The sequence below is a fragment of the Squalius cephalus genome, assembly GCF_949319135.1.
Source record: "Squalius cephalus genome assembly, chromosome: 19".
Classification (NCBI taxonomy): domain Eukaryota; kingdom Metazoa; phylum Chordata; class Actinopteri; order Cypriniformes; family Leuciscidae; genus Squalius; species Squalius cephalus.
Window position 1 is genome coordinate 34,217,876 of NC_137140.1, and position 27,572 is coordinate 34,245,447.

Here is a 27,572-nt window from a genome sequence, read left to right on the forward strand (position 1 = left end):
CTACACATAAAGAACCCTCACCCCATCACACAGGTACCTGTGTAGCTCTCCGAATGGATCCATGTAGTACTGATATGGTACATATTCAGCTGCTACTGGATTTCACCAATACTGTATTGTAAATGTAAAGGACAGTTACACTTACCCGTACATATTCAGCTCGAAGTCCTTTGACCCTGACACTGTTCCTCTCAAATGGGACCCTGTAGAGCTGCTTCATGGTGATGTTGTGTTTTCCCAAGATGCGTCTGATGGTGGTGATGCTCACATGGTTTATGTTGTTGAACACTTGCCTGTCTGCAAGTATTTTCTGTAGTAGCTGGTGGAGACGGATGGCATTGTCTGCCCTCACTACACTCTTAGAAGAAAAGGTTCTATATAGAACCCCAATGAACCCTTTTTTCTAAGAGTGTAGGTCCACAACGGCAAGTTCCTGCTGTTGTGTGTACAGGCGTTGGCGTCCTCCCCCAGAAGGTCTTCTAGTCATTCTAGAGAAATACAACCACAAATTGTCCTCGGTTTGCTTCTTTTTCTAACAGTACTTTACTATATATACTGTATCATCCACTGTACTGAAACATGTCAATATAAGTAATCATGGTATGTTTCACAAAAACTACCACTTTGGCTGCAAAAGGAGCATTAGCACCCTGCAATACCCTGTTGTTTTACATGATGTGGTAATGTGATATACTGTAGTACAGTGCTGTAAATACCATCTGAGTAGAGTAGAAGGCAGAGAGGTGAAGACATACCTGTTTTCTAGTCAGAATGTTCTTACAGATGCCACTGTGAAGCGGCTTAGATGTGGGTGGACTCTCTGCCCAGCCTCATAGTCAGGCCATGGTTGATGACATGGTCCACCAAAGTTGCTCTTATATCATCAGAAATAGGGGTGGGTGCATGGCCTCTTCGACCTTGACCTTGTCCTCTTTGTCCTCCACGTCCTCCTCGTCCTTCTCATCCTCCTCATCATCCTCGTCCTCCTCATCCTCCACATCTTCCTCTTCCTCTTGCTCTCCCTCCATCCATGCTTGTAAAGTTCTTGAAATGGCTAAACTGAGGGCTTTTTGTAGCTGGCTGATTGGTGTTCAGTTTTGCAAGTAAGTGTCTTCATGTGTGTATTTGAGTGGTTGCAATTACCCGATGTGTTTTGTATTTTGGATACATGTGTTTTCCAAATGGCACCCTGAGATTTCATTTTTGAACGAAGTGTCTTATGTATGAAATAGAGTGTAGTATGCAGGACCAAGTGTGTTGCATAAAGGAGCAAGTGTGTTGCAGAATTGCAACTAGAGTGCAAAGCAGCGCTTTTGTTTAAGGTATGGGTACATGTGTTTGAGGTATGGTAACAAAAGCTTCAAGTTGTGTTACTTTAGTCTAAGCATGGGTCTATAGTGTTCAAGCAACGGGCAAAAACTGTAAAATCTGTTACCGTGTTTTTGTGTGTTCTGAGTATAAAAACAATATTCTCAAATATTTTACAACACACTTATGTATGTAATGTCTGTAGTAAGTGTAACACCGAACAAAAAAAAAGGCCTAAGTCATTATGATGAATGGAGAAGAAGTGTTTTCCATTCATCATAGTGTTTTACATTGAGCACATCAGTGTTCAACTGGTTCTTCATATGATGGTTTGTATGTGTCATTTGAAAACAAAATAGTCCCGGGGGGTCCCAGGAATCCATTGTTCAAAACAGATCATCTGACCTTTGACCTATTTAGGCCTATACTACAGTAAAGCAGTGATTGGTTAGTGATCAGTTTAGCAATTAGTGTTTGCACATGTGAGGAGTGTGTCTGTGTGACCTGGTGAATAAGTGTAGCATTTTGATTGGTTGTGTTTGGAAAAGGAAAGCAAGTCACTTCCTGATAGATCTTTGTGTTTTAGGTAGAGAATTGTGTGTAGTGTTTTGCAAAAAGTGGTTTTATGCAAACTGAGTCAAAGGCTGAGAAATAGCTTATGGTTTTGAAGATTTGGCATGTAGTTTTGCACTTTGAGTGAGAGGTTTCAAAAATCGTGTGACATGAAAAGATTTTGTGTGTAAGCAGTTGGTAAAAACTGTAATATTGTTAAACACATTTGCAGTATACTCAAAAATATTTATTATTATTTGTTTCTGTCCTTTATTTATTCATTAATTAATTTATTTATTTATTCCAATTTAAAGGACTTAACCCAGCAAAACATTAATGAGGAAACGTATGGAGCCAGAAAGAAGACATTCTAATGTTACAGTTTTTTACAATCGCTATGACAGATTTTTCAATACATTTAACAAGTTTCCTAAACTCTTAACGCACCAACACACCTAAAACACACAATTGGCAAAACGGTTAATTTCATGCTCAAAATCACACATTATAAACTAAACTGCAAAACTAATTTTCAAAATACAATAATACACTAACACAATACACCATGTCTACCAAAACATTAACACATGTTCTCTTCCACCAGGAACATTTAGTCAATCATAGCACAATGTCATAAAAAACACTAACATCAGATGGAATTACAGAAACTGCATTATTTTATATGTGTCAGGTATGCCCTTATACAACAGACATATTATTCTATAGATATATTATACTATATCTATTATATCTATAGATATTATATTGATCATAGATTGTGTTTTGCACTGCAGTTTATTTTGAAGTCTCTCTACATCTTTGTTTTGTTTGTAATGTAAATGCATTTTGTTGTTGTTTTTTTGCAGCAGAAATTCAATACAACAAAATAAATGACCCTTCTTAGAGTAGCTTTATGGAATGTATGGTTTATGAAAAAATAAGACAGAGACAGAATTGCTGCAGTAACGACTTTATTTGCAACAGGACATTTCTGCAAGATAACAAAAATATGCATATAGCTGCCATTTACAGTATTACTGTATGTGAAAATACAAAATATACAAACAGAAAAGGCCATCTTCTAATCTGCCCAGTCTTCTGCATTTTTCCACGTTCTCATCCACATCACACCTGATATCTTCCCTGGCAAGGCATCTTGGGAAGAATCTTTTACAGTAACATGCCTTATCCACCCCTGGCAGTGTTCAGCTGTGATGTCTTGGTATGCAGCATCTTTTGCATACAGGAGGGACATTTGGTCCTGTGGACTATGGTCAAAAACCTTTCATCTCCAGGCTGAGAAAACTCCTCAATGGGGTTGAGGAAAGGGAAGTAAGGGGCAAGGAAAATGGACATCATCCTCTGATGGGCGTCAAACCAGGCTGTGACTATAGACGGGAATGGTGGAATGGTGGAATGCCACATTGTCCCATATTTGCATAACTTCAATCAGCTGTTTCTCACTAGCAATGGAATAATGTGAAAATACAAAATATACGAACAGAAAAAGCACCAGAATAAAAAAAAGAGTCATCTTCTAATTATTTGCATAATTCAATCAGCTGTTTCTCAGTAAGAATAGAATAAAATACAGGGGATATATTTGTGTTTCAGTTCACAATATAAACAGCTGTTTACCTTGACTTTAGCCTGTAAGGTTAGGTTTAGAACATGGTGTTATCTGTTCTGACATACAGTGTTAAAGCATTGGTAAATTTGGCAGTAAAAATCCATTGTTTTGTTCTTGTTTGAGCTTGTGTGTAAAAGAAGTTCAAGCATTTTAAATTTGTGTTAATTGTATGCATTTTGTGTTAAAGCAACAAGAAATGTGTTAATAGTATAGCTTACACAGGCGGATGTAGTGCTAACTGTGTTAAGAGTTTTGGAAAATTGTTAAATGTATTGAAAAATCTGTCATAGCAATCGTAAAAAACTGTAAACCTATTTACAGTTTTTTACGATTGCTATGACAGATTTTTCAATACATTTAACAATTTTCCAAAACTCTTAACACAGTTAGCACTACATCCGCCTGTGTAAGCTATACTATTAACACATTTCTTGTTGCTTTAACACAAAATGCATACAATTAACACAAATTTAAAATGCTTGAACTTCTTTTACACACAAGATCAAACAAGAACAAAACAATGGATTTTTACTGCCAAATTTACCAATGATTTAACACTGTATGTCAGAACAGATAACACCATGTTCTAAACCTAACCTTACAGGATAAAGTCAAGGTGAACCACTGTTTATATTGTGAACTGAAACACAAATATATCCCCTGTATTTTATTCTATTCTTACTGAGAAACAGCTGATTGAATTATGCAAATAATTAGAAGATGACTCTTTTTTTTATTCTGGTGCTTTTTCTGTTCGTATATTTTGTATTTTCACATTATTCCATTGCTAGTGAGAAACAGCTGATTGAAGTTATGCAAATATGGGACAATGTGGCATTCCACCATTCCCGTCTATAGTCACAGCCTGGTTTGATGCCCATCAGAGGATGATGTCCATTTTCCTTGCCCCTTACTTCCTTTCCTCAACCCCATTGAGGAGTTTTCTCAGCCTGGAGATGAAAGATTTTTGACCATAGTCCACAGGACCAAATGTCCCTCCTGTATGCAAAAGATGCTGCATACCAAGATATCACAGCTGAACACTGCCAGGGGTGGATAAGGCATGTTACTGTAAAAGATTCTTCCCAAGATGCCTTGCCAGGGAAGATATCAGGTGTGATGTGGATGAGAACATGTGGACAAATGCAGAAGACTGGGCAGATTAGAAGATGACCTTTTCTGTTTGTATATTTTGTATTTTCACATACAGTAATACTGTAAATGGCAGCTATATGCATATTTTTGTTATCTTGCAGAAATGTCCTGTTGCAAATAAAGCCGTTATTGCAGCAATTCTGTCTCTGTCTTCTTTTTTCATAAACCATACATTCTATAAAGCTACTCTAAGAAGGGTCATTTATTTTGTTGTATTGAATTTCTGCTGCAAAAAAAAACAACAACAAAAAGGCATTTACATTACAAACAAAACAAAAATGTAGAGAGACTTCAAAAGAAACTGCAGTGCAAAACACAATCTATGATCAATACATTATCTATAGATATAATAGATATAGTATAATATACCTATAGAATAATATGTCTGTTGTATAAGGGCAGACCTGACACATATAAAATAATGCAGTTTCTGTAATTCCATCTGATGTTAGTGTTTTTTATGTCATTGTGCTGTGATTGACTAAATGTTCCTGTTGGAAGAGAACATGTGTTAATGTTTTGGTAGACATAGTGTATTGTGTTAGTGTATTATTGTATTTTGAAAATTAGTTTTGCAGTTTAGTTTATAATGTGTGATTTTGAGCATGAAATTAACCGTTTTGCCAATTGTGTGTTTTAGGTGTGTTGGTGCGTTAAGAGTTTAGGAAACTTGTTAAATGTATTGAAAAATCTGTCATAGCGATTGTAAAAAACTGTAAAGTAAACTGAGTCATATTTGCACAAAAGTTGTTGCTCTTTCTGGAAACCTGTTTGCTTTGACCTCATATTTGGTGTTAATGCATTTGTAAGCTGGACAAACTGGAAGAACTGGCAGAGGAACGGCCACTCCTCGAGAAGACAAAAGACCTTTCTGGAAATTAACATTTGAACTCCCCCTTGTGCTCGACCGAGACGAGAGTCTCACCTCAGAGTCATCCTAATCTACATTTCTTCCCCTCATCCCCCACTCTTTCTCCCTCATGTTGAGATCACCAAAACTCAAACAAGAATATATATGGTTTAATGTGAATGATTATCACCGAGTATTAGACATGTTTAGTATCATTTGAAATGTCTCCGGGCGACTGGTACAAATGTCTCATTTCCAAATAGGTGAAACAAAAGGTAATAAGGTTTTTAAGAGTTTAGAGATAACTGGCACACAAGGAAGGTGGTCTCTAGGCAAATGGTCTCCTACACCCAAAAGATGTAAACTCTGAATATAAATTCCCATTGTTAGCAGATGTGAAAAAGGTTCTGGCTATATAATGAAATTCAGCAAAGGGCTCTGGGCCTTCTGTACCTCAGATCAGCCCATGATGTTGAAGGACCTCAAAGACTTCAGCATGTCGGGTTTGCATCTCTTCTCTTTATCCCAGAGCATTTGATGTTTTGTATTGATTATCTTTGAATTGATTATGTAATTGGCATGATACATTTACCTGACATAATAAATTGTTGAATTTGATTATTCTAACTGACTTTGACATTATTTTCATTAAAAGGAATAGTCGAACATTCGCTCACATTTAATGATACACGGATATCATTAAAACCTTTTCATTTATGGAGTCAGATGAAATAACGAGAGAATACATGTGAGAAAATGTATTGCATTTAAATCAAAATTACTTTGCCATGCGGAAAGACAGTAACACGCAGAGACCTTCCCCACTGGTCGGATGCCGGACTTTGGGGCAATCGAGTACGGGCTTACACATTTATGCTTTTAATATGTTGTAACCTGGAATATTTTCATATTTTATATACAGTAGAGATCCAATACATTATATCTCTGTGTTAAAGATATAGCTTTCTTAAATGTTCTTAATGTGGGCCTGACTACAACATGACATACAGGCCAAAGAGTCTTTCACATGTTCAGCATTTTAACCCTTAGAGACCAACTGGAACACAATCAATGCCTTTCATAGGTTAAAACTACATATAAAAGCAGTTAATACATTATCTTACTTTCTACTTTATCATACATATAGGATAGCTCATATATTTATCTTAAAACGTTTGATTTTGTGATTTGCAATCTGAATCACACAATATTGTCATTGACTACTGACATTATTGTTTATGATCAAATGTAGATATCTTCTAAGTATTTGATCTGTAATATTTTGTTGTCAAATCCAAACATATTTAGTAATAGAAACACGTTCACAATATGGTAATAATAATAAAAATAATAATAACATAAACAGTTATTAATATTACACTCTCAGTCGAGGACAGTGTCAGAGGACTGCCTGAAAGTGAACTTGCTCTCTCTCCTACTGGCTCTTTAACTTAATTTTCTCTTCCCCTTCTATAACTAAAAAGCTAGTACAATAAAATGACATTTTTTGGTAATCTGACCACTGACTGAATTTCACCCAATCTTGCTTTCTGGAAAGAACAATTCAACTGAACACTTCTTCAAAGCCTTTAGAATTAAAAGTAAAATAGCAAGACTCTTCTCATGCATATTCTCTAGAACAGTGGTTCCCAAACCTGTCCTGGAGGACCACCAACATTGCACGTTTTCTTTGTCTCCCTAATCAAACATACCTGGTTCAACTCATCAGCTCATTATCACATGGGTTAATGAGCTGATGAGTTGAATCAGGTGTGTTTGAGTAGGGAGACAAAGAAAACGTGCAGTGTTGGTGGTCCTCCAGGACAGGTTTGGGAACCACTGCTCTAGAATATTGTCATAACTTCACAATAGAAAAAAAAGTAAAACGATTGCAAAGATAGCAGTAAAAAGATAGCACCATGATCATTAAACATTCTCATACTGAAAGAAAAAATATTACATTAAACATTCTCATACTGAAAGAAAAAAATATTACAAAAGGAAAAGGCCAACCATCAATTTTTTTTTTTTTTTTTTTTTTTCATTTACCTTTTGGATCATTAAGACCCTTTTCATACATGCCTTTACAATAATTGCCTGAATAAAATATTAAACAACTTTTTTAAATAAAATAAATGAGAATTACTCTCTAAAATCAAGGACCACAATGGAAATAAATGAATGCAGCTTTATTGTATTATCCTTGACCAATAATGCGCAGAGGCGGACAGAGTACACAGCTACATTACTTGAGTAAAAGTACAGATACCCCTTGCTAAATTTTACTCAAGTACAAGTAAAAGTACTACAGTCAGATGTCTACTTAAGTAAAAGTACTAAAGTACTTGTTTTTAAAAGTACTTGAGTATCAAGAGTACAAGAGTACATTTTCTAAATATTGCATTACTACTGCCACAGTGCTTACATTGGTAAACACAGCAAACACTTGAAGCGAAAACTATCATTAACTTGTTCAGAAAATTGAAATAGTCTGGCGAGGTGGGGCCACGGCTTGGCACGTTCCCGGGATGCGATATTTTTTTTCCCAGGATGGTAGGGGAAGACTCATGAATATTCATTAGGGAAGTCATCCCTGATTAGTCTGATGACCTACCCCTAACCCCACCCCTAAACCTACCCGTCACTGGGGGTCTTATGACCTCCATAACCCCGCCCCTAAACCTACCCGTCACTGGGGTTAAGACCAATCAGGGATGACTTCCCTAATGAATATTCATGAGTCTTCCCCTACCATCCTGGGAAAAAAAATATCGCTCCCGGGATGGACCTGCTGCGTCTTCATCCATTGTTTCATCCATGGTTTTGTCTCTTATCTAAATCTGACCATGGAGTTGACTTTGGCGGAAAGCTGAAGGTGATTGCTGATAGGCTGTCCCAATCAGTGTCGCCTGCACAATCCAATCACATTTGAGAGGGTTTCCGAGATGTTTCTTTTTTCCTTTTTTAAAATTTTTTTTTTAGAAGAAGTAACGGGTACTCACAGTTATGGATAGAAATGTAGTGGAGTAAAGAGTACAATATTTGCCTCTCAAATGTACTTGAGTAAAGTCATGAGTACTCCCCAAAAATGATACTCGAGTAAAGTACAGATCCCTCAAAATTGTACTTAAGTACTGTACTCAAGTAAATGTACTCAATTACTGTCCGGCTCTGATAATGCGTAACGCAGTTGTATTGCTACTTTTTATGGCAAATAAACTCAAACAAAGAATATTTTGTTGCATGAATGTCTGAACATGCAATATATCAAAGGAAAGAACATACCCTCTGCTTGAAGAAGAAGAAGAAGAAGAAGAAGAAGAAGAAGAAGAAGAAGAAGAAGAAACTTTGCATTTTAAACAAAAAGCTGAGAAAATCACGTTTTTGTCAAAGACAAAATCTGGATCGGAATCAAAACGTAGAGGGAATAGATTGAGTCCATCAACACCCCCAAAGCTTCAGAGTCCTCTATCTCGTCCTGGGTCGACATTTCATTCAGTAACATATGGCAGTTTTGATCTATGTATTACAGTTTTTCTCGATTGCTTAAACACTATAACCAGGCTTTTGAACTAAAATTTCAAAACCATAACGCCATTTATCAAAAAGCACACCCATTTCACTAAACTATAAACACTATTCCCTGTTTTGACACATGAGTCAGATTTGTTGAACTGTCACTGCAAAACTCTACACACAAATCCCTTCATTTCTCATTGCCTACACCATGTTGTCATTTAGAAAGCACTAGCATTCAAAATTGTTCACTCAAGTCAGCACATCTTCAGCTCAGTTAGCACACAATTACCCAGGTGGAAACACTAAGAGTCAAAATTTAACACACATCAATCAGAACCTTCAATAGAGAGATAAAAGGGCCCAAATCAGTTTATTGCGTTTTGGAACAATGGATCCAGAAAGACATGAAGGAACAAATCGAGGAGGGATAAGAATGAGGAGGAGGAAGGGCAAGGACAAGAAGACAAGCAGTCTCAGATGAAATTCAAGCCACTCTAGTTGCCCATGTCTTTATCAATGGTATGACTATGAGGGAGGCTGGGCTACGAGTAAGGCCAAATTTGAGTCACTTTACCGTCGCCTCGAGAACCTTCAGGGAGGAGTGGTGGCAAACAGAATTCTATCACTGAATAAAAGACAGACATTTCCAATAGTCTTTGATGAGGTGTATTTTCTTGCAAGAAAAGTAAAACAGGAAAAAAAATATGTTTTTGTGTGTGTGTGTGTGTTTTCTGTGTATGAATAAAAATGTGCCAATCCACTGGTTGTGTCTTTTGTGTTCATCATGTGAAAAGGTTTGTGAGGGGGGAACCACAAGCAACATAACTTACCAGTTTTGGAAATGTTGTTTTGAATTTATTGCACCAGTGTGTTTGACTATGTTGTAGTGTGTGTGATTGTGAGGGCTTGTGTGTCCTGTCTGAGGGCAAAGTTTGGTTTTTCAGCAAGAGTGAATGGTTTTGAGTGTAGAGCTTCATTTTGACCTGAAAATAGGATGTTTGGGGAACTGGGTGAGGCGTTATGGATTTGTGTTTATAGTTTTGAGAATACGAGGCATAGTTTCAAGAAATGTGTTTAAGCAATCGAGAAAAACTGTAATGTAGTAACAGTTATGAAATAAAGAAACATTTAGAAACCCAAAACCAGTGTGACCAATTAAAATGGCATTAAACAATATGCATATAAAATGTTGTGCTACTAAACTAAAAGTGTGTCAGGACACTCATCAGAGGAACAAGTATCAGCATCAGAGAACCACACAGACAAGAAGCCTCAGATACCTTCACTTGTTCTGGGACCCACTTATCTGTGAACAGGGGATATAATGAAATGCAGTGAAATGTAATGTATTCATAATAGAAACAAACAGAAACCTTTATTTACAAATGATTAAAATAAATGAAATGTTCACCTGTGTTCCCTTCAGACAACACCAGAGGGCCCACACTGTAAAAAAATATTTTCATGATTTGTTATCTTAACTTTTAATCTTTTGTCAAAACAACTTAGATAATTAATGTGGTTCAGATAACATATATTTTGAAGTTCTATTTATTAAACCATAATCTTTTGTCAAATCAACTTAGATAATGTTGTTCAGATAACATATATTTTGAGTTTCTATTTATTAAACCAATCTCTTTGTTGCATTAACTCAATTTTTTAATTTCAATGAACTCAAAATTTTAAGGCAACCAGGTAACTTACATTTTTAAGTTAAAGGTTTAACTTAAAAATGTAAGTTACCTGGTTGCCTTAAATTTTTGAGTTCATTGAAATTAAAAAATTGAGTTGATGCAACAAAGAGATTGGTTTAATAAATAGAAACTCAAAATATATGTTATCTGAACAACATTATCTAAGTTGATTTGACAAAAGATTATGGTTTAATAAATAGAACTTCAAAATATATGTTATCTGAACCACATTAATTATCTAAGTTGATTTGACAAAAGATTAAAAGTTGTGATAACAAATCATGAAAATATTTTTTACAGTGCAGGGATATGGAAGCACTGTCATGGAAGTCCAGAGACCTGCCCTCTCTCCGGTGGTGTCCAGAGGCACAGTCCTAATAGAGAAAAGAGCAAAATCCAGCTGTGTGAATCCCTGTTAAATATCACTGAACAAGATAAAAGAGAGCACAATGTCTCCAGAAGAGGGCAGCCTTGAACATTAAGGGCCAGATTTACTAACAGATAGAGCCAGCACAAAACCTCCTTTGACATTTGTAATTTATTGTCATTTTGACGTTTCTTTAAGTGACGCTCTGGCCTCCGTAGTTGTACCTATGTCCCCTCCTACTTTGTATGTGCACGGCATCTATCTATTAAGTAAAAAGTATGAGCATGGCTCGGTACTGAAGCTCTGTGTCATCATGGTGTCAGAAGTCTGTCAAGAACAGATAAAAAGGAAAGAATGGCATCATCACAGTTCGATCACCCCAAGATCGCTGGGATCATCCTAGTTCATCCCAAACATCACCTACAGAACTCAGGGCTGCTAAGCAGACTTTAATAACTGGGCAGTGCACTACTAGACGAGCCAGAGTTGTGAAGCCTCCTGACAGGCTCTGCTTGTAGTCAAGGAAAGGTGTAGAAAAGACGCCTTGTGGAAGTGATGTCCTAGTAACCTCTCCTTCCTAGTTACACCAGTTCATTGTTGAGATAGATTGTGTCATTGACTAAGTTGCATACAATATGTGCTAATGTTTCTTTATTATTATTTGGATGTGCAAGTTTTATGCAAATTCCAGAGTTAAAGTAAACAGCAGTGTTTAATGTTTGCAGTATCTGCATATGTATGTAAAGCGATTATGTTTGCAATCTTGTTTCACACTTAGGAGGGAAGATACTCTGAAGATTTCATACTCTGCTTTTTTGCACCCCTACACAAATCTTCACTCCTCTGAATAGATTGCGTTGGTTATTATGTAAATGAACTGACTGCAGCCGTGTTCTTTAGTGTGTCTCACACTTATTTGACCTGTTTAGTAAATCTGGTTCTAAACCTTAAAATATACCAACCTTATTTATATTAGTGTTTGATCAATAAGGGTTTATAAACTGCAGATTCATAAATCTTTACATTTACCCATCAAATTTTACTATAGATACTCCGTATATATATATACATACACAGACAGGGACATTGGCTATTAGATTGATGTTCAGCACATACATTGAAAAATTATTTCACAACTACAGTACTAAAGCTACTCTTGAAAATGTATCACACATTTATAAACTATGAGAGGTTTTGTAAACTCACCGTTGAGCAGCGATTGCTTGACAGAAGGCAAAGGTGAACAGCACAGTGCAGGTAAAGCTTAGTGGAGTTTGCAGTGAAGATAAACATCCTGAAGGAGAAACGGCTGGATGTCGAGACGCCGTTCTGCAGCAGATCCACTGTGTCGTCATTTGGATTGGGACACCTGAGAATATCAATAATGACAAATTCTTTCACTTTTGTATTAACTGTTTCAAATGATCTCATGCTTTAGTTCTGAAATACTGAAAGACAAAGCATGTAAGGCAATGTTAAAAGTTAAATGATTATTATTTATTCTAATGTTACATTGAGTTAAGGCTATAGGCTTAAAAGAATAGAAAGAAGCCCTGCTTTACTCTGAAAGGATGAGATCCCAGCGGAGGCTGTAATCAGGATCATTCACAGGTGTAGCCCAACACGTGTCCATCACCAGGGCAAACTGGCGGCTGTCGACCCCCTCAACACGAACTTCCACATGCATCTCCTGGTCGAGCTCTGCATCCACACGACCAGTGAAGGGCTGGGTAAACTCATCATCCTGATATGGAATCATCCGGACCTGATATCTGCCTTCACCAGCGGGAAGAGTCTTGTGCACAATGCTGATGAAATAATGGATAGATCTGTGTTAAAACCTCTTTGATTTATGGGTAAAATTCTGCTTTAGGAGTAGCATATATTAAACACAAACACACAATATTCAGTTTTGGTGAACTACTCCTTTAATAACAGTAGCGTTGCTGAAACTAGAATTTGTATTTGACTCGCACCTCTCCAGTGGGTTGATTTCCACATTCATGGAAAGTGTTTGTGATTGAGGATAAACACAGCTGAAAGAAAGCTTCAGGATTTTCTCTCTGCTGATGATGAGATCTTCTGACCTCGGTGTCCCCAGAATAAAGTTATTATAGATGAAGTGGGTGCCGTTAGCCTGTGGACAACAAAGAAAACATTTGGAATTTAGTCTAAACTGAATTCAAAGTATATTTATATATATATAAAGCCAAAAGGTTTCATCAGTCAAGTAAAATTATGATGTGTTACGTATTTATGGTGGAGAAGTTCCAGTTTCTTTTGTGGCATGGTGTTGTGTATCCTTCCCCTCTGAATCTCTTTGAGACTTTAAGAAGTCTTTAGGGAGGTTTGTTTGGGCCCTTGCTTTGGATGTTACAGATTGATCATACAGTATCCATCCTTACAGACCTCCCTACAGACTTCTCAAAGTCTCATAGAGATTCCCCAAGAGGACAAACTATTCTGGTTATATCAGGCACTACAAATGTTTAAATTGTGTACTGAATAGATTCTACATATTTAAACCTACCAGAAGATTTGTACCACAGATGTGTTCATCGTCATCAAAATGGAATTCCACTCTGCCATTCCGGACCGTTCCTTTGCAGCTGGGATCATTGAGGTGTAAGACATCAGCTGGAAAACCAGCCTCAAAGAGCTGACAGCGAGACACAGACATGGAGCCAGAGCTGCTTTCACAGGTTTCTAAAAAATCTGAGTTTAAACAAAAGACAAAAGAGGCAAAAGATTGTCAGAATTATTAAAAAAGAAAAAGGTAACAAATGACTGAATTTTCTTTTTAATGATACTAACCAAAAGAGTCAGGTTGTGGTCTGGGTTGGTCATCGTTACATAAACAGCCATAAACACCATTTTTCTTCCCACACCATTCATCCTCAGAGCAGCTGAGTTCAGAACAGCGATCTCTCACATCTAAGAGGAAAAGCACAGATAGATTTAATACAACACAAAGACACTGAGTCATGTTAAGGGACAGAGCTTAACATTCTGGTCGAATGGTCCGCCGAATCGGAATGTTTCTCACTGGATCTCGCAGTGATGATGTTATTAATTCTGAGGCGAATTAAATGGATTTCTTCACTGGATCTCCAGAGTCTTGATTTCCTAGTAGCAGTGTCATGTGATCAAGTTCGGGGCGCTGCTCCATAGACATAATATAGAGATAGACGCCCCATTGGCCACTGGGCTCTGAGAAATGCGGCCGCCATCTTAAACCGGTCATACTCATAGTTTTGTTGCGTGGCAGCAGTTAAGATGCCGAGCACTGTACAGCATATTCCTGCTCAAAATGGCGGACCATCGCAAATAGGGCTCGGGGGATTACTTCTCACAAGTAAGATTTAACATTACCGTACTATTGGTTGTATTTTGTGAATAGAATATTACCAGAGAGTTGAGAAGGAGCAAGGATATTTGATATTACTCTGAAATCGGTTTACTGCACCGGCCGGTGTTCACCCAGCTATGAACTGAGACTTGATTGAAGTCATATTCCATAACACTGACTTAGATAAGCCTACAACTGACACAAGAATGCTATTGTACAAATAAAACAAATATTACTGGTATAACATTGGCCAGCGAAATTTACACAAGTGGCACAGACTGTATTATCAGTGTTGGGCAGTCACTATTTAGTAGTAGTAACTTAGTATTTTGGTGGTAGCTTCACTATTTCCTGTGTGTGTGTGTGTGTGTGTGTGTGTGTGTGTGTGTGTGTGTGTGTGTGTGTGTGTGTGTGTGTGTGTGTGTTGGGACTCGGGAGGGGGGCTGCTATGTCAAGGGCTGGGAGGAGATGGATGCAGAAGTACGTGGTAGTACAGTGTGTGTGTGTGTGTGTGTGTGTGTGTGTGACAGAGAGAGACACAAAAAGTTTCAAGTAGACTCTAATATAATATAATAATAGTATATTGTTTCTTCAACTTATTAAACTATCTGACTTTACTGACACTATCTGTTTCTGCTTCTCTATCATATTTATAGTGTGTGATTTGCAAAATACCTATCATAGCCTACATCACATATCATATGGTGACCAGACGCCCCCGGTTTTAGGGAACAGTCCCCGCTTTTAGTTGCGTGTCCCTGGCTAAATACAGAAAAAAACTACATCTGTCTCCGTTTTATTTTTAAAGACACAACAGTAGGTTTTTCAATCAGATTGATAGTCAAAATGTCCCCGTTTTCCCCCTTTTCGGTGATTATGTTCCCAGCATCTCAGAAGTCTGATCACTTTATATATCAGAATTATATTACTGTTGAGCCCACTGTGAATATTAAAATGAACCGAACCATGTGTCCTGTATCATAGCTACATGTATGACCTTTGCAGAAAAAAAACCTGCATGAAAATCAGTTCGGTATGATTAATTAAATGCGCTGACAGCTCATTGCACCTGCCAAACAGATTACACTGAATAAAACAGAAGAGTAACATTTAGTTTTAAGTGAAAATCGCTCAATGAACAACAGCTCTTGTCTCGCACTATGTACGTCACCAACACGTTGCTCTTATGTGTTCAGTCTGGTACAAAACACTCAGCCATGACGGCGTAACGTTACGATTATAACGTAAGACTATAGAAAAAAAATGACAGACGTTAGCTTCAGTAAAGTTAGCTTCATTCATTGAGAGAAAATGTATGACGTCACATGTGCGCCTTTTGGATTTGTAGTCTCTGTAATTACGAATTTTTACAGTCTTATATCTCAACAGTTTTACATCAAACTGCGACTTTCTTGACTTTAAAATGTATCTTTTAAATTGACAAACATCATATGTGTAATTCAGGGCACAATTCAAACGAGATCAAAATATTTGTTGTCTCTCGCCATTGACTACCATACAATATTTTTCCGAATTAAGGTCCCATGGTGGTCCACCGGAAGGGGAGGGACTTAGGCTCTCTATATACTATGCCAGAGAATGTCTAATATGGCGAGAAGTTTCACTCTCAGTACACTTCCGGCTTCTGAACTGGTAGCAGTTCCACTCTGATTCCATATGAGGGCGCTCACAGGACGAGTGCAGAATGAATGGAGGTCTATGGCGCTATACACATCAAAATCCACTTTTCTCAGGATATAATTTTTTGTCTAGTAATTTGAATGTTGTATTCGAAAGGAGATGCAAAGAAATTATACATTGCTGGGTGTTAGATTTTTTAGTCACTTATTTGCTTTAAAAAGTCTTTTAAAGTGTCAATGACGTCATACACATCGTACGACCAGAGATCCTGCTTTACGGCAATCCTTCAGTCACTCTGGTGCTTTCGCGCTCTGCACTTTCTTTTCTCTCGAGGCATCGACAACACAGCGGACACAGGTAAATACACGTGCTAGAAGAGTTTTTGTTTTGTTTGTTTCTGGTCCCGCTTCGGATGCCACGATGCCATCAAGCGGTATCTCTGGTCGTAATCAGTCCTTCACTGACCAATCAGCATTCATTAGCAGAATGCTAGCGTGTTATGGGCAACAACAACTCAACTTGTAAGAAATCGAAAGGACATAAGTACTCATTCATTCAACTTTCGACCTATAACCCATGTTGAACTTGTAAAACCTACAATCAAATCTGAGATTTCTCAACGGCAATCGGGTGAAAGAGACAAATTTAGCCGTCTAGCCCCATAGACTCCCATTCATTTTGCACTCATGGGCGATCGCCCCCAGTGGAACTCTGGTGGAACTACAACCAAAATTCGGTACAATAGGACTTAATAGGGAGTGGGAAGGCTCTCCGTAGACGGGCTCTGACTATGCGCTGCTCTGTCTATTAATGGTCCGAACTAATAAACGGTCCGTGAAGCATAATAGCAAATATTTGGTTCCCCGGCAGGAAAAATGGTCGCAGTCTGGAGCCCTGTTTATACAGCAAAATTTCCACTTTTTGTTTAATAGAAATAGTTTGCACAAAGCGTCATGGGGCTTAGGAAAAAGGTGGATAGCCTACCTGTTTTCTTCAGTAATTCTACAAATAAAATAAATAAAAACATATAGAAAATGTATTAGTAATGTCATAGACATCTTTCAATTTAATTTACCCCATCATAATATTTGTATTCTATTTAAATACATATGATACAGCATAGCAGCAGTATATCAGCATGGCTATGATTACCTTTGATCTTGTGCCTATGGCTGAATCATCCTTAATATAGCTCATAATTTAATAGCCTATATGGTTTTATAAATTAATTTAAATTATTTACATGCATCACAAACACAACATGGATCTGATTTGCTTATGCCAAACAATAATCCTCCAGAGTGTAACACAATACACAATATATTACCAGTCGTGGTGTCCATGGTTGTAGTTTCTGTTGTAGTTTCATCTGTGGTTGTCTCCGGCGTGACAGTAGTAGTGGTAGTGTTTATGTTGCTTGAATCTGAAATAAATGATAAATATTACATAAATAGCAATTATGTCCTACATAAACGAAGGGCACATGTAAATATATTTACCTGCACAGTATGCCAAATGGCAGGTAGTTGGGCTCACAAACTCATAGACATAATAATCTCCTGGACAGGCTTTGACTTTAATGGGATTGGATTGGAAAAAGCAGCAGTTATTGCTCCAGTGACCGCAGACATCTCGAGTGACCACTCCATCCTCAACTGTTGGATGTCCTCCGTTCAGCCACAGTGGAGCATTAGTGCCACAACTAAACTCATCAACACATGTGTCTGGCATCTGAACGCTCTGACCCTGAATGAAGAGACGGTACCAGCCGTTCCAGCTGACCCAAGCGTCACACATTATTTGAGAGGAATGTTGATTGTTGGTGGCTCTCCATGAATCATTCAGGATATTGTAGTTGTAGCAGGGGTCAACAGGGGGAGCTGTTGTCATGGAAACATTACAAATATACATTTTGCTGAATGAATAAATGGATGATGTGATACATTTTTATTTTTGTAGTAGTTGAGCTATGAAAACGTTGTCTCCAGAAAGATCTTTACTTAAGCTCCCTGTTTCATTTGTGTTTTAAATTCAAAGCTGAAGACTTTTTTTTTGTTTTTTTGTGAGCTTTCAGAAATGAAGATTTATCCTAAAATGAAGATTCTGTCATCATAAACTCGCACTCAAGTTGTTCCCAACCTCTATGAATTTCTTTCTTCTGCTGAACAGAAAAGAAGATATTTTGAAGAATGTTTGTTAACAAACAGTTTTGGGTCACCATTGATTTTCATAGTATGGGGGAATAATACAATGGAAATCAATTGTGCCCCTCAACTGTTTGGTTACAAATATTTCTTCTATTGTGTTCAGCAGATAAACATACAGGATTGGAACAACTTTAGGGTTTTGGGGTTAAAAAATAAGTTTAGTGTTACAAAATGTGTTTGAGAAACTCTGGTGGTTTAGTTTCACTATTTACAACACTTCAGTACTTCACTTTGACTAAAAATGCATTCTTTGTTTCCATTTTAAGAGTTTGAATTGCATACTCATTTGTGAGCTGTATTACTTCTTGTTAATGTGATTCTTGTTAATGTGATTTGTTAATGTGATCTGTAGAAATTGTTATGCATTTGCTTAATGTAATAATCAGGAACATTACAATGTTAAATAATGATTCAACAATTCAATAATTCATGTTTCAGAAAAAATGCATGTCCAAAAAGATGCTCAAGAGAGTTTATTAAGGAAGCAACACAATACTTTACCAGTGGTTGTGATTGGTGGAGTCATGGATTCTATGGATGGGATCGTCTCTGTTGTTGTAGACGCTGATGAGATGGACTGGTTTGAGGCATCTGGTGTTAGGAACATTTTATATCAACATCAATAATTTTCAAACAAAATCCAGGAAAAAAAAAAAAAGGATTGGATAAGTAAATGCTCACCAACACAGTAAGCTCCACAAAATATTGGCTTGACAAACTCATAAACATAGTAATTTCCTGGACAGGCTTTGACTCTTATAGGATGGGATGTGTAAGAACAGCAGCCGCTCCATATGGAGACACAGACCTGACGGGTGACCACTCCATCTTCCAGCTGTGGGTGAGGGCCGCTGAGCGACAGTGGGTTATAAGTGCCACACATGTACAGATTTACACATGATTCTGGCATCTGAGTATTTTCACCATTGTAGAACATCCTGTACCAGCCATTCCACTCCACATTATAATCACACATACGATAGTAGTTATAGTTATTATAGTAAGGGTTGTCTGTGGCTCTCCAAGGCTCATCCAGACTGGTATAGTTGTGGCAGGGGTCGACACTTTGGGTGGAGAAAGGCACTATTAAGGAAAAAGGAGAAAGGGAGCATTATATATTGAAGATTAAATATATTCAAGATGATAATATGAATTCAAACCAATACAATTCATGATAAGCACATCAAATATAAAGATGAATGAATATACCTGCACAATATACAGGAGCTGGGATTGAAAGAGTTGGTCTGGTAAATTTGTAGATATAATAATTTCCAGGACAAGCTTTGACTTGGATCGGGTCGGATCTGTAGCGACTGCACTGATAATCACGGTAACCGTAAATTTCACGAGTAACAACTCCATCTTCTAGCCGAGGATGAGAGTCACCAAGCCACAGAGAACTAAAACTTCCACATGACATGTAAGACATACACCACTCAGGCATCTGAGCACTTGATCCATTAATGAAGAGTCGATACCAGCCATCCCATTCTACACGAGTGTCATCATGATCAGATATGTATCCATAACTAGACCAGTAATTGAGTGTGCTTCTCCAGTAGTTGTCAAGTATGTTGTAGTTATTACACGGGTCATAATCTGTTAGTGAGAAATGATGAGACCAAAACAAACAAGTTATATTTCAATGATGAACTTCACAAGTAAATGAAAAGTGCAAATCTGAACCAGTCAAACACTGTTATAATCATGAGATTCATAAACCATTCATACACAATGTGACTGTGTAATAGTAAAAATGTTTATGCATAAACATTTCCATTTAAACTGAAATGTAAATCTTTCATTAACACTAACACTCATGTATTCATTCATATATATTATTTACAACTTACTCAAGGTGATGCTGGATCCAGTGGTTATATCTGGACTTATAGTGGAAAGCGCCTGTGAAATAGTGTTGACATCTAAAAAGAAGGAAATTCATGTCATTCAGAAATTTTACAAAAAGGTTTGAAATACTTAAATAAATGAGAAAACCACAGTACCTGTACAGTATCCTGAACACCACCATGCTGGATTCACAAGTTCATAGACATAGTAATTGCCTGGACACGCTTTCACTCTGATGGGTTTTGTCTTGTATTCACAGCAGCTTCCCCAATAAGACCCTCCACAGACCTCCCTGGTCACCACTCCATCCTCTATCTGAGGGTGAGGATCATTGAGCCACAGATTGATGTATGTGTTACAGGTGAATGAACTAACACAGGTCTCTGGCATCCGGATGTCCATTCCATAGTAGAAAAGCCGGTACCAGCCATTCCAGGAGAAAGATTCATCACAGATGTAATCTCCACTTTCATTGTTGGCTCTCCAGGGATGATCCAGAGACTCATAGTTGTAGCAGGGATCACTGCTGATGTTTTGAAAAGCAACTGTCATGGAGTTTGCAAAAGTATTAAATATATATATAAATATATATATATATATATATATATATATATATATATATATATATATATATATATATATATATATATATATATATATACACACACACACACACAAGTCTACAATAGCTGACAGCAGCCTGCAGAAGCAACAGGGGCTACATATAAAAAAATATATGAAAATAAGCTTTATTCTGAGACAGAAACTTGACTGCAGATAGGCACAAGAGGACTGTAGAGTAATATTATGATATGTTCATATACAGCAGGGGTCACCAAACTTTTTTCTCTGGGGGCCACATTATTGTTCCTGACTGTGATGGGGGTGCCGGGGCCGATTCAGCTATATAACATAGAAATGTATGACCCAGACCAAAAGTACCACCAGCAGGCCTCATTGTGTAGTAGAGATTACTAGCCTGGCACAGCCATCCCCACTACTATGTCCAGGCACAGCCATCCTCCGAATCCTGTCTTCTCTTGCTTGCCCTCGCAAGCTAGCATACTCTTTGGCGGATTTCGTGGTGATGACGCAGATTATATTCTTTGAAAACCACCACACTTTCTTTACATATAATACAAACTGCACGGTCCTTACACTGAACAAAAAATAATTGTTGGTCCACTGTTCTTTGAAAACTCTGTACTCTCTATCAACTTTTTCATTTAACGCTAGCCATTTTGCTGTCCTGAACACTGACAGTTCTCTGCGCGTGCGTTGTCTGTCACTGTTTGATCTTGAGCATGTCAGGTGACAAAAAAGCGAAAAATTCGAATTTGTAAAAAAATAAACAAAATACCAGATGCAGACATGTTGTTATTTTCCAAAAAGCAATTTAAAAAAATAGGCCATGACGACTTTTGGGGATTGCCTTATAGGGCCGGTTCAAGTAGTGGGGAGCAGAGGGGCTGGGGGGCCAGTCAAAGGGGGGTGGCGGGCCTGAGTCGCCCCGCGGGCCTTAGTTTGGTGACCCATGATATACAGTATATACATATTAATTATTGAACAAATGGCATAACATGTAATTGAGGAATTGCGTAACAAAGAGATCTAGGTGCTATTGATCTGTAACATAACCTGCTATACAGAATAGATAATGGACTGCACACCACTGATTATAACTAGTTAAAACATGATTATTTTCATAAAACAAAAAATGTATGTTAAATTATCTAATATACTGTATAGAGCATTTACTCAATATAGTGAAATAAAAAATCATAACAAAAATCCCAGAGACAAGGGTTAAAATTGTACCTGCACAGTACATAGGCTGGGGGGATGATATGATGGGTTTGACCAATTCATAGACGTAATAATCTCCTGGACAGGCTTTGACTCGGATGGATGTGGAATTGTAGGCACCGCACTGATTGGACCCCCACCACCACCATGCATTAGTTCCCACGACTTCACGGGTCTCCACTCCATCCTCAAGTGTTGGATGAGAACCGCTGAGATACAGTCCAGTGTCACCACCACATCCCACATTACTCACACACCACTCAGACATCTGGGCACTTTCTCCATTCAGATACAGCCGATACCAGCCACTCCATTCAACAAGAGTGTCATCATATCCATAGTACTGATATGGGCTTTGCCGTATGTCTCTCCAATATTCATCAAGAGTGTTATAATCATAGCATGGATCAGTTGTAGGTTCTGAGAGAATAAAGAAAAGACTCATTCACTCATTCACTGAGGTGTCAAACACAAGAGTACAGGTAAACATCTAACATCTGTGTCTGTATGAAAGAGAAGATATTGGGATGGTAAACTGAAAACGGATTATTAGATAAACTGACTAAACCTACAACAAGTGTATCCTTTATACCCCTTTCTCACTAATTAAAAAAGAGCTGCCACCTTGATCTTAATTGAGTGTTAAGGAACTGTATATTTATTTTCACCACTTGAATAACAATGTTAAACTTAGTGTTGGAACTTTGATGACAAATGTGAGATTAAAATATTTAAATACAATTATTTTCCCATTGAAACAAAATATACAAAAGGGGAACAACATTCAAGATCTTCCTCAGATAATTACAGATTGTGATGCTGTTCTGTATGAAAAAATTAAAATAAAACTTAAAATAAACAAATGAATATATAACAGTACAAATGTAAAGGAAAAATAAGGGTTTGCAAAATCATATATTTCACGTTTTATCCCATTCAGACCACAAACTACTGTACATTCAATTAATTTCCTAATTTTTTTTTATTTACAATATATTTGTAATATATGAAATTCCATATTAATTTTTCATTGAAACCCATTTGTTTTATACAACATGTTAAGCTTCCCATTGATATTTTCCAGAAATTGTTCTAGAATATCCCTGAATTGAAAAACACTTGTGTCTACTTGTTTATTCCCACTAGGCTATTACCAAATATTTGATTGAGATTAATTATGCCAACACTGTTTGGTCACACTTTATTTTAAGGTGCCTGTGTTACAGTGTAATTATGCATTTAATTACTGAGTAATAATAATTACCTATATGTACTTACTTTAGGGTTAGGATTAGGATTAGGGTTTGGTTTAGGGTTAGTTGCATGTAATTATGCATAATTTATAGTTATTACTACAGTAACTACAAGTAACGTGTAACAAGGACACTGTAAAAAAAAAGTGTAACCGACTGTTTTTCTACATAAGTCATTTCATTTTTAAAAGTAATACATTTTATTAAAAGTACTATGTGTAAAAGTCAGTCTGGATAAAAAATATCTGCTTTAAGCTTCAAATGCATAATCTTTTTGTAAGTTAAAACAATACGTCCTTTTATCCCTTTGAAACAATGAAATACAGTAGCTTATTAAAAATGGTGTTTTAATATTAGTGCACACTCATGAATAATGTAATTTTCTTTAAAATATTGAATATACGGTATGCTTTCAGGTCTATATAAATAATATCCTGTGTTCCTGTTTAAGTCTGGTGTTACTGTTCTGCTGTCTATCATTGATCATCCCACCTGTTACTCCGCCCATTTCATCTGTTCATCATTACCTCTGATTATCTCATTATCTACACGCATAGCATATATCCACCTTTTTCCTATCGAGTCTACTGCGTTTTAGATTGTGGGAGCCACTTCAGGTTCGGGGAAGTTCAAAAAGACAAACAAATTATAAGGTTGAGCTACGAATAATATTTATCTGTCAATTTGACTGAATGAGCTGTACAATTTTCTTCATGTTCTATTTTCAGACATCAGGAGGATAACGTTACACTTGGTATTTTAATGTGACGTGGTATTGTGACACTGTCACACATGACACATGTTTTAACCACTCTATATATTATGATGATTATATGTACTGTATATTAGAGTTTTAATAGGTTTACATGTTGTCTTAGTCATTTTTGTCCATTTTATTCCTCTTATATATTTTAATGTGTGTAAACCATACTGGGTCTGCCTGTCATGTGACTGATCACATGACAGGAAACAGGAAATAGCCAGCATAAAGGAAGCAGCATGGCAAACAAATGAGGGCTCTGTCAAGACGACCAAAGCAGGATCGAGGAGTTTCTTTTAAGGACTTACCATTCCAGCAAACCACTTCACTTTTCATTGGATTATCACTACAGTTGGATTGTATATACACCGGTGGACACTTACACATTGGGACTTACAGCATGCGAGGACTCTTAAGGACTGCTTTATGGTATGGAACCAATAGACTCTGTGCTTTTAACAGCATAAGGCTTCTAGTTGTATTATGTTGTTTTCCTTGTCGAAGTTGTAAATACACTTAATTTATTCACTTTATTTCTGTTGTCGTCTAATCTTTTAAAACGCTTCCAAAACTCTCACAGTTTAATCTGACCCCAGTTTTAGCTCATGTAACTCATCCGATTAGGCCGATTGTTTCAGTATAACAAGAATATTTATGACAAAAGCTCTTTTCAATCACTGTATTCACTGTATTCTCCTGATTATTTTCTGTTTTGCTTTGAATTCCACTGTAACAGTATGACAAAATACAACATATCCTGCGCATTTGTGGTCTGCTCTCTCCATTTAATTTACGATTTATCACATGAATAATTCACTGGAATGCACCAATAATCTCTTCCCTTCCTCCGTAAATCCTCACGTCTCTTTCCAGGTTTGTTTTCACATGGATGCTTTAAAAATGTAATTGTCTCCCTTTTTCACTTCTAGGGCCCTATTTTAACGATCTGTAAGCGCAAGTAACTTTGTGGGCGGGTCTTGGGCGCTGTTGCTATTATACCGGCGGGATAAATGACTCTTGCGCCCGGCGCAAATCTAAAATGGTTGGTCTGAAGTAGCTTCATTATTCATAGGTGTGGTTTGGGCGTAATGTGAAATAAACCAATCAGAGCGTCATCTCACATTCCCTTTAAGAGCAGGCGCGCTTGTTCTAAAGCGGATTCCTATTATAACGGCGGATTTGCCAGGAGCGGTTCACAGCCGAGGAGACCGACGTTCTCGTCAGGGACGTTGGGGATGGAGAAACACACCCAAATTAACTTCGGTTAAAAAGGCGTATGATAATTTGGGTAAATGTGTAAGCTAGATGTATGCTTTTATAATAAATTGTCTATCTATCTATCTATCTATCTATCATAATAATGTATGATTTGCAAAAATGAAAACTGCTGCTTCTGTGTAGATGAGAGAATCAAAGTCTATGCGCGTTGTGCACACGCTACATTGATTATGGCCAAGCATGCGCCCTTAAAATAGCATATGAATAACATGCGCAACGCGCCACTGACTTTAAACAATTTTTTCCTGGTTAGTGGCGCAATTGTTTTCTAAACCTGCAAAATAGCATGAAGGAACGTTTGCGCCGGAACACGCCTCCTTTTTTGCGCTGAACCGCCCAGGGAGCGCAAGTTCATTCCCTAGTTTAGCGACGTGCTTCTGTGGAGGGAAAAGCGCGCTTTGCGCGGGTGCAAAATAGGAATGATACATGCGTCGGTGTACAAAGTCAATTGCGCTGGGTGCAAGATAGGGCCCCTAATCTCTATTAGTTGTTTACTGGAATGTTTGTAAAGCAGGTTAATAAATACAATTACTGTCTGTCAAAATAATGTAAATCACTTAGAAATATTATCAGTGTTCCAGTTAATGAACATTTTGGATCAAGGCAACACATTACATAATACAGACATATATCACTACAGTGATATTTAACACGTCTGTAATATTGCTGCAGAAATAATTAAGCTTTTGAGGTTATTTATGAACTGTTAGTCATTTGTTAATGCTTTTACACTTTTACATTTCTTTTTTATGCAAAATAGTGTCATCTCATAGTATCCAATTTTGGAAGTGCTTTTTATTGCATTTATACAGCAAACTTGTCACTGATTGTTTACAGTTAAATAGAAATAATTTGCACAAAGCGTCATGGGACTTAGGAAAAATGTAGATACCTGCTTTCTTCAGAAATTCTAAAAAAACAAAACAAAAAAACAGTATTGAAAATGTATTAGTAATGTCATAGACATCTTTCAATTTAATTTACCCCATCATAATATTTGTATTCTGGTTAAATACATATGATACAGCATAGCAGCAGTATATTAGCATGGTTACGATTACCTTTGACCTTGTGCCTATGGCTGAATCATCCTTAATATAGCTCATAATTTAATAGCCTATATGGTTTTATAAATTATTTTAAATTATTTACATGCATCACAAACACAACATGGATCTGATTTGCTTATGCCAAACAATTATCCTCCAGATTGTAACATAATACATTACATTACCAGTCGTAGTGTCCATGGTTGTAGTTTCATCTGTGGTTGTCTCCGGCGTGACAGTAGTAGTGTTTATGTTGCTTGAATCTGAAATAAATGATAAATATTACATAAATAACAATTATGTCTTACATAAACAAAGTGCACATGTAAATATATTTACCTGCACAGTAAGCCAAACTGCAGACAGTTGGGCTCACAAACTCATAGACATAATAATCTCCTGGACAGGCTTTGACTTTAATGGGATTGGATTGGAAATAGCAGCAGTTATTGCTCCAGTGACTGCAGACATCTCGAGTGACCACTCCATCCTCAACTGTTGGATGTCCTCCGTTCAGCCACAGTGGAGCATTAGTGCCACAACTATACTCATCAACACATGTGTCTGGCATCTGAACGCTCTGACCCTGAATGAAGAGACGGTACCAGCCGTTCCAGCTGACCGCAGAGTCACACATTATTTGAGAGGGATATTGATTGTTGGTGGCTCTCCATGAATCATCCAGAACATTTTAGTTGTAGCAGGGGTCAACAGGGGGAGCTGTTGTCACAGAAACATTACAAATATCAATTTTGCTGAATGAATAAATGGATGATGTGATAAAAACATTTTTTTAGTAGTTGAGCTATGAAAACGTTGTCTCCAGAACGATCTTTACTTAAGCTCCCTGTTTCATTTGTGTTTTAAGTTCAAAGCTGAAGACAATTTGTCATGAGCTGACAAAACAAGTGTTAAAAACAGCTGAACTTGAGTCCCTTTGCAAATTGAGCCCAAATGGTGCTTTTCCACTGTATGGTACAGCTCGGTAGGGCTCACTTTTTGGGGGGTTTTCCACTGTGTACAACACCTAGTACCTGGTACATTTTTTTTAGTACCACCTCATTTGAGGTTCTAAGCAAGCCGTACCATACTAAAATGTGACGTGTTAAAAACTGCAGATCACTGATTGGTCAGAGAGAATCGTCACTACCAGCAACATTGGATTTGGTGCAACTATAACGATCAGTCTATAATCCCAACCACTTTATAGCGGTGCTAAACTGCAGTGGAAAAGCAAACCAGCCAAAGTAAAGCGAGCCGAGCCGTAAATAAAGATTTTGTCATCATAAACTCACCT

General features: G+C 37.3%; 1 protein-coding gene across 1 annotated transcript; it reads right to left on the minus strand.

Annotated features, from left to right (window-relative positions):
- LOC307146697 (uncharacterized protein) lies at window positions 1–26,912 on the minus strand (the record flags this gene model as incomplete). Its single annotated transcript, XM_079850907.1, has 18 exons — window positions 1–69; window positions 146–248; window positions 3,143–3,248; window positions 11,010–11,085; window positions 12,285–12,447; window positions 12,641–12,886; window positions 13,055–13,215; window positions 13,609–13,793; window positions 13,893–14,012; window positions 17,568–17,948; window positions 18,777–18,866; window positions 18,957–19,358; window positions 19,485–19,877; window positions 20,132–20,203; window positions 20,285–20,674; window positions 21,948–22,355; window positions 26,461–26,538; window positions 26,615–26,912. 18 exons carry the CDS (start codon window positions 26,910–26,912, stop codon window positions 1–3), a joined length of 3,741 nt encoding a protein of 1,246 aa, XP_079707033.1.
- Between the last annotated feature and the right edge of the window lie 660 nt (window positions 26,913–27,572).